At 33.3% G+C, this 7,878-nt stretch overlaps 1 protein-coding gene across 1 annotated transcript; it reads left to right on the top strand.

Annotated features, from left to right (window-relative positions):
* The first annotated feature begins 2,434 nt into the window (after positions 1 to 2,434).
* LOC107948894 (cation/H(+) antiporter 20) lies at positions 2,435 to 6,925 on the top strand. The gene is made up of 4 exons (XM_016883553.2): positions 2,435 to 2,799; positions 2,882 to 3,904; positions 5,018 to 5,944; positions 6,293 to 6,925. Exons 1-4 carry the CDS (start codon positions 2,620 to 2,622, stop codon positions 6,680 to 6,682), a joined length of 2,520 nt encoding a protein of 839 aa, XP_016739042.2. The 5' UTR covers positions 2,435 to 2,619; the 3' UTR covers positions 6,683 to 6,925.
* Positions 6,926 to 7,878: the final 953 nt, after the last annotated feature.

Below are 7,878 nucleotides of genomic sequence, written 5' to 3'. Positions count from 1 at the left end.
GTCTGTTATGATTAAACTTGGACAAATTGATATCCAAATTGATATAAAAAAATTAAATGAGTTAACAGCAACTATTAACATACAAATACTTAACAGCAACTTAAAATAATTAAATGAGCTTAAACACCTGTCCAAGTTCATTTTCATTTTGAAATGACTTTTAATTTTTTTATAAGCTTATATGTTTTAAACTCACCAAATACTAAACTAAACGCAATAATTTATAACTTAATCCTTAATTACTAATAAATTAATTTTAAAATAATTACAAACAAAAAATTAATAACATAATTCCAAATTACTAACAAATTAATTTTAAAATTATTATAAAAAATAAAAAAAACTACATTCATACAAAATATTAACTTAAAACCATAAACACTAAACATAAATAATTTATAAATAATAATTAATAATAAAATTTACAACATCTTAATAAACTCTTTAAACCCCTATTTATGCCCCTGATAATATATTTGTGACATGTGTTTCAGTTTAATGCTACACTAATCAGTGTTTAATCAAATTCGCGGCTAATTCAATTGTCTTTTCCTTATTTCAAGAAAGATAGGAGGTTAGGTATTTATATTTTTTGAATTATTTGAATCTGTTTAAAAATATACATCTATTTAATATCTGTAAATTATTCAAGTATTGTTATTTAAATTCAATTTTGAATTAAATATTATTTTTTATATTTAAATTCACAAAATAATCATTTTCAGTATATCTAATTTGTTAAAATTCGAATTTAAATCCGGTAAAATTCTTTCTTTTCGCATATATGTCTAACTTTTTATTGGATATATAATTAGACAAATAATCATATACAAAAATAGTTTATATAAATTAAATACTAATCTTGAAGAAAATTATATTTTTCTAGACAAAATCAAAATCAAGGCAAAAACCAAAAACAAAATAAAGAAAAATAAGGACTCAACTTATGTTTTTTTAAATTTTTAAAGAATATTATGTTTCTAAAGTTTTTTTATTCCTTAAATTTTCTAAAAAGATAGCTTTTTATTTTTTTTATTTTCTATTAAAATGTAGATTTTTGTTCGATTTTGTTAAGAACATAATTATTTTTCAAGGTTAATTTTCACATGTACTCATTTTATGTAATCATGTCCTAAAAAAAATTAGAAAGGGATGGGAAATAACCTTATCAAACCATTTTTATTGTTTTGTTTTTTTTAAATATTATTTTTATACCATAGTGAAGCTTAAATAATCAAAACAAGCCATCAATGTCCATTAGAGGGTTTCGATTCTGACCTTCGATTATCTCAAATATAAAATAATTTACTAAAATAATACATTACCTTCTTTTATTTTTTCTTTCTTTCTTCTTCTTCTTCTTCTTTTTTTCTTCTCCTTTCTCTCTTTTCTTTCTCTCTTCTAGTGGGTGGTGTTTGGTTTGAGGGACCATGCTTATAAGGTCCCCCATTTGCAATCTTCTTTTTCCCTTTGAAGGGACAACAAATATACAGTAGCCAGCTACAAGCAGCAGCCAGCTGAAAGCAGCAGTCAGTAGGGGGCCATGCATTCAGCAACAAACAGCAGGGGGGCCATGAGCAGGGAGGCATACAGCAGCAGCAGGTGGCACGCCGGGGGGTTTGTGTGCGCAGGGAACAGTCCATTCTCGCCTACCTGTCAGGCGCGACCCATTTTCAGGTATTTTTTACCCGTATTTTAATCAGTTGATCATATTTTTATATATATAAATTTAAATATTTTTAATAAAAATAAAAAATAATATTTTATTTAAAAAAACAAAAAAATATTTTAATATAAAAAAAAGTCTGCTTGTCAAATAAGCGCTAATGAAAAAAACCACACATTTTGATAAATAATTGAACTGAAAACTTATTTTAGTATATAATTTTTTTAATTTATTTCAATAAAAAACCCATAAAATGGAATGAGATAAAGTTATAAAAAGAAATAAAGGAATTTCTTTTAACATCTGTTTTAGTATTGGTTTTTGGAATGTTTGAATATTTATATATGGTAGGAGTGGTGTGGGTGACATCATCTTCCTTCAAAGCCTTACGTCAGCTTAATGTTGATTAGAAAGGAGTAAGGTGTCGTAAACATTTTATGCAATGATTCACATTTTAGTACTTACCGGTTTTAGAACACTTAATTAAATCATCACAACATTTTAAAGCTATGGTGGGCGATCAATTATTCCCAAGTCCTGTATTAATTTTCACAAATTTTAAGAAATATGTAACATTAAACTTCTTTAATATTTCAAACTTTTTAATCGCAAATTAAAAAGAAAACAAAGTGTTTAGAAGGAATATATATATTAAATAAGAATTTATATTTGATATGTACTCAAAACAATATAATTTTATAAAAAAGTATTATTATTTGATTGAATTTCCGTTTTCAGTCTAACCTCGGAAGACAATGAATGCAAAGAAAGTCAATTTACGCTATGTGCATCCATACTCCGTGACATTTACAAGCTTAAACAGTATAACCCAGTATGCTCAGCTCCCTGCTATAAATCCTCGCTTTCCTCTCTTCATCTTTCATTCCCTCCATCCACACCATTACTGCATGTGATCAACAAATTAAATTGACCCAAAGTATCCCCCCCCCAAAATGGGTGTTAACGTGACCTCCATTAAGACTTCATCAAATGGAGCTTGGCAAGGTGATAATCCTCTCGATTTTGCCTTCCCATTGTTAATAGTTCAAACCACTTTGATTCTTGTCCTTAGCCGTTTCCTTGCTTTTCTTCTCAAACCCCTCCGCCAACCCAACGTCATTGCTGAAATTGTTGTACGTATCTGGATTCTATGTATCTTTATATTAGTATTAAACTTGATGATTATGATGATGAATATTGATTCTACGTTTTCAGGGGGGAATTCTGCTTGGGCCCTCAGCTTTTGGTCGAAACAAAGACTACTTGCATCGGATATTTCCATCATGGAGTATGCCCATACTGGAAACCGTGGCAAGCATTGGTCTTCTTTTCTTCCTTTTCCTTGTAGGTCTCGAGCTGGATTTAAGCTCTATTCGTCGAACAGGCAAGAGAGCCTTCGGCATAGCACTTTCCGGGATATCCCTTCCATTCATCTGCGGCATAGGCGTTGCCTTTGTTATTAGAAAAACCGTTGAAGGAGCTGACAAAGTCGGCTTCGGCCAGTTTCTTGTTTTCATGGGAGTCGCGCTCTCCATCACTGCTTTCCCCGTTCTCGCCCGAATATTAGCTGAGCTCAAATTGTTAACAACGCAATTGGGAGAAATCGCCATGGCAGCCGCCGCATTCAACGATGTCGCTGCATGGATTTTATTAGCTTTAGCCGTTGCTCTTGCTGGCGATGGCCCTGGTGAACAGAAAAGCCCCTTAATATCAGTATGGGTCCTCCTCTCGGGTGTTGCTTTTGTCGTTTTTATGATGGTCGTAATCCGACCCGCCATGAAATGGGTCGCTCGCCGATGCTCACCCGAAAGAGATGTCGTCGATGAGGCATATATTTGTTTAACATTAGCTGGTGTAATGGTATCCGGATTCATGACCGACCTGATCGGGATCCATTCCATCTTTGGTGCCTTTATTTTCGGACTAACGATTCCTAAAGAAGGAGAATTTGCAGAGAGATTGATAGAGAGGATTGAAGATTTCGTGTCGGGTCTGCTCCTTCCGCTGTACTTCGCTTCCAGCGGGTTGAAAACCGACGTGGCTAAAATAAGCGGTGGGAGGGCTTGGGGACTACTGATGCTGGTAATATCGACGGCTTGCGCGGGCAAAATTATAGGGACATTTGCGGTGGCTCTGATGTTTAGAATGGCGGTGAGAGAGTCGTTGGCGCTTGGCGTTTTGATGAATACAAAAGGCTTGGTTGAACTCATCGTCCTCAACATCGGCAAGGAGAAGCAGGTGAGTGCGCATTATTCTTTATTTAATAATATTTTTATTACTTTTTTTTTCATTTTTAAGTAATAATCATATTTATTTTTTAAAAAAAGTAAATAATAAATTTAAATTTACTAATCAGAATAAATTTTAGGAGAATCCATATATAAATTATATAAGTAGTTATATAATATCTTATATAAATACCAACAATTGCAATTATTATAGAGAGGACTTAGATATGAACATTAGAAATGATATTATTAAGATAAACAATAATAAACTCTGAAAGGTTTAATCTTTATGGAGTGCAAAATGGACATAGAAAATATTTTGATTCTACTAAAATTGATCAATAAATTACAAATAAATTAATTTAATTTATTTATAATTAAAATTTATTCTTTTTAATTAACAATTTTCAAATATTAAAGATAATATTATTAAGATCGATAATAAAAAATTTTAAAGAAATAATCAATTTTAATCGTAGAACTAATATTTTTTTTCAATAAAAAGTTATGTTTTTTAAAAAAAATAAAATAAATTAACTTTTAAAATTTTATTTTGACAGTTTTTCTTTTTTTGCCCTGATTATGATATATTTTCATCACATTCAAGAACCTAAATCTAAAGCTTTGCCGATCCTCTAAATTCGGAACCAGACACACTATGTATTTTGTTTTTAATTTCTTCTCAGTACATGTCATGATGTCATGTTTTTCTTTTACATAATTTATAAGCACACGTAAGTGGGACTTGTATTACAAAGTTGAGATTTTTGAGTTACCCTTTGCCTCCCTTCTTGACAACCTTGTGTCGGCCATTGCCATTTTAGACTAACACTCTACAGCGCTGAAATTTCAAAATTGATGGTAAATAATTCTCCTACACGTCAGAGATAAGTTATATATAGACTTCGTTAGTGTTTGATTTATCAATAATTAGCTTAATTTAAGATATATTGGACATAACGTGAAGTTTAATTCAACTAGTTGATATCATAATATTAATAAAAAAAATAGGTTAAAATAAAATTTTCCATTCCCACGACCAAGGAGGCTTTAGGACAAAATGGGACCCATTTTATACAACATTTTCTTTAATGTCTACGATTAATGGTGTTGGACTTTGCAGGTACTTAATGATGAGGTTTTTGCTATACTTATTCTAATGGCGCTCGTCACCACCTTTATCACAACCCCAACCGTTATGGCTATTTACAAACCGGCTCGTGGTTCGTCCGCCCTTACTCACCGGAAATTACGTGACTTGACCAACACCGATGAGTCAAAACAGGAGCTTAGGATCTTGGCTTGCCTCCATGGCCTTGGCAACGTACCCTCCATAATCACCCTCATTGAGTCAACACGAAGTACCAAAAAATCCCAACTCAAACTTTTTATTATGCACCTTGTGGAACTCACCGAACGTTCTTCTTCAATCATCATGGTCCATCGTGCTCGGAGGAATGGACTTCCTTTCATTAACAGACTTCGAAGGGGTGTGTGGCACGACCGAGTTACTGGAGCTTTCCAAGCCTACAGTCAACTGGGTCGAGTCTCGGTCAGACCCACAACAGCCATCTCTGCATTGTCTACCATTCACGAGGATATTTGCCATGTGGCCGAGACCAAAAAGGTGACGATGATCGTTTTGCCTTTCCACAAACAACAATGGAGGGGAGAAGGTTATGAGCAGACGGTAGAAAATGTGGGCCACGGGTGGAGACTGGTTAACCAAAGGGTGCTAAAGAACGCACCATGTTCAGTGGCAGTGCTCGTGGACCGTGGGTTCGGGAACGGAGCCCAGACCCCTGGGCCCACTGCCACTACTACAGCTCAAAGTGTTTGCATATTATTTTTTGGTGGAGCTGATGATCGTGAGGCTTTGGAGTTAGGTGGTAGAATGGCTGAGCACCCAGCAGTGAAAGTGACCGTTGTAAGGTTCGTCGAAAACGAAGGATCGGAAAGAAATGGTGTATTGTTGAGACCTTCAGCAAGCAAGTCGAATGAAAAGAATTATAGCTTCTGCATTGCCAAATTGAACCCTGAAAAAGAGAAGGCAAGTCCTTTTAACTATTTTTATTATATTGTTTTGACCTACGTCGGCTCTCCCGAGGGTCCTAGAGATTCAAAAATCAAGACATACTAGAGTACTGTCTCCAAACAAATTTATAGAGTAGAAACGTCTCGAGTGCTAGCTCTACTGGTAACACACTCCTTATCAATAATATATATTCCGTCTATTTAAGCATAAAAAATGTTTTAATTTTGTGAATTCGTTAGAGTTCTCAGCAGAGATAAAACTCTGACAGAAGATAATATTAAGTTTGTTGAGCGTTTTAACATCTTGTAATGCCGATAATTGGGTTATGCTAAGAAAATGTTTTTTTTTTTTTGGTTAAAACAGGAATTAGATGTGGCTGTAATAGCAGAATTCAAAAGTAAATGGGATGGAATGGTGGAGTATACAGAGAAGACAGCAAGTAACATCATTGATGATGTGTTAGGACTGGGACAATGTGGGGATTATGATCTCATAGTTGTCGGGAAAGGGAGGTTTCCATCACCTATGGTGGCAAAATTAGCAGACCACCAAGTCGAGCATCCGGAATTAGGACCTGTAGGAGACTTGTTGGCCTCATCGAGTCACCGTGTTTTATCGTCGGTGCTGGTAATTCAACAGCACGATCCGACACATACTGAGGAGACACCAGCAACCAAAGTAGCTCAAGATGATGATGACGAGCTTAAAGGCGAAGTAACATCAGGTGTGGGAGAAATTTCAAAGGTCGTGTAAATTATAAATTTACAATGAACTGCTAATGGTATATGCAACAAATGTATAATATTCTTATTAAAAATAATAAGTAAAACCACCTAAGGTTTGGGTGCAGAAAGGCTTGCATTCTTCAATAATACATAACTTCATACCATACCTTAGAAGCTATGTTATTGAGAGGAACGACAATATACATTAAATACAAATTGTAAAATCAACATGAAGAATAAAAAAATATAAGTAAAAATTTATATTAAATTAGACATTTATGTCTTTTTTTTTTTGAAATTTGGGAAGTAGATCATTTTTGGATAGAGAGTATAAAAGCGCATCCAACCAACAAGATTTAGTTACAATAAGGCACATTGCATTCTTTAAGAATACACAAGTTCGGATCTTAGAAACGATGTTATTGAGAGGAATGGCCATAAACATTAAATACAAATTGCAAAATCAACATGAAGAATAAAAAAATATAAGTAAAAATTTATGCTAAATTAGGCATTTATGTCGTTTTTTTAAATTTGGGAAATAGGTTATTTTTAGAGTGTGTGAAAGCACACCTAGCTAGACGCACTTTCCTCTAAATGTCATTTCCCCAACGGCTTTTTGAATGTTGGCAATAGTAAAATTTTTTAAGGGCCAATGGTAATTTTTTTTCCGTATAAATACCAGGTCATTTTTTATTCTTTTCATTCAAATCCAACTCTCTCTATTCTTTCTAAACTCTCAACTCTCTCAATTTTCTCAAGTTTTGTTCTAAATTTTACAATATACTTGTTTAAAAATATTATAGTTTTATTTAATTATTTCGTATGTTATTCATTTCGATTAAATTTTCAAGAAATGACAAGCTCTCTAATTCGTTTTGACGACAAGCACATTTCCGTCGCCCAAGCAATACTGGTAAGACAAAATTTTAAATTTTGTTACTTTCAATTAAGTTAAATTTAAAGTTTTTTATTTTTTAAAATATTTTAAAATTAATTTATTTTTCGATGTAAATAGGTAGATGATTGTGTTTTGGAAGGTTTCATACATAACTTGTCCAAGAGCCTAGACACCAAAATTCGTCGTTACTTGCAAGATGTAGGATTCTTGCATGCGTCTCATATGCTCGAGGAATGCAAACTTGATCCCACACTCATCAGTGCGTTGGTGGAAAGATGGAGGCTCGATAGGACATAGCTTTACAACTCGGTTTACCAATGGAT

Source organism: Gossypium hirsutum, chromosome A04, assembly GCF_007990345.1.
Source record: "Gossypium hirsutum isolate 1008001.06 chromosome A04, Gossypium_hirsutum_v2.1, whole genome shotgun sequence".
NCBI classification, from domain to species: Eukaryota; Viridiplantae; Streptophyta; class Magnoliopsida; order Malvales; family Malvaceae; genus Gossypium; species Gossypium hirsutum.
The sequence above is the reverse complement of the archived record's forward strand: the minus strand, read 5'-3'. Positions and strand labels throughout refer to the sequence as shown.

Bases quoted from the DNA above. Each gene is read 5' to 3' on its own strand.
- LOC107948894 (XM_016883553.2), top strand. From the start codon at position 2,620: ATGGGTGTTAACGTGACCTCCATTAAGACTTCATCAAATGGAGCTTGG. The intron at 3,905-5,017 runs GTGAGTGCGCAT...TGGACTTTGCAG, and splicing joins ACATCGGCAAGGAGAAGCAG to GTACTTAATGATGAGGTTTT. The intron at 5,945-6,292 runs GCAAGTCCTTTT...TGGTTAAAACAG, and splicing joins TGAACCCTGAAAAAGAGAAG to GAATTAGATGTGGCTGTAAT.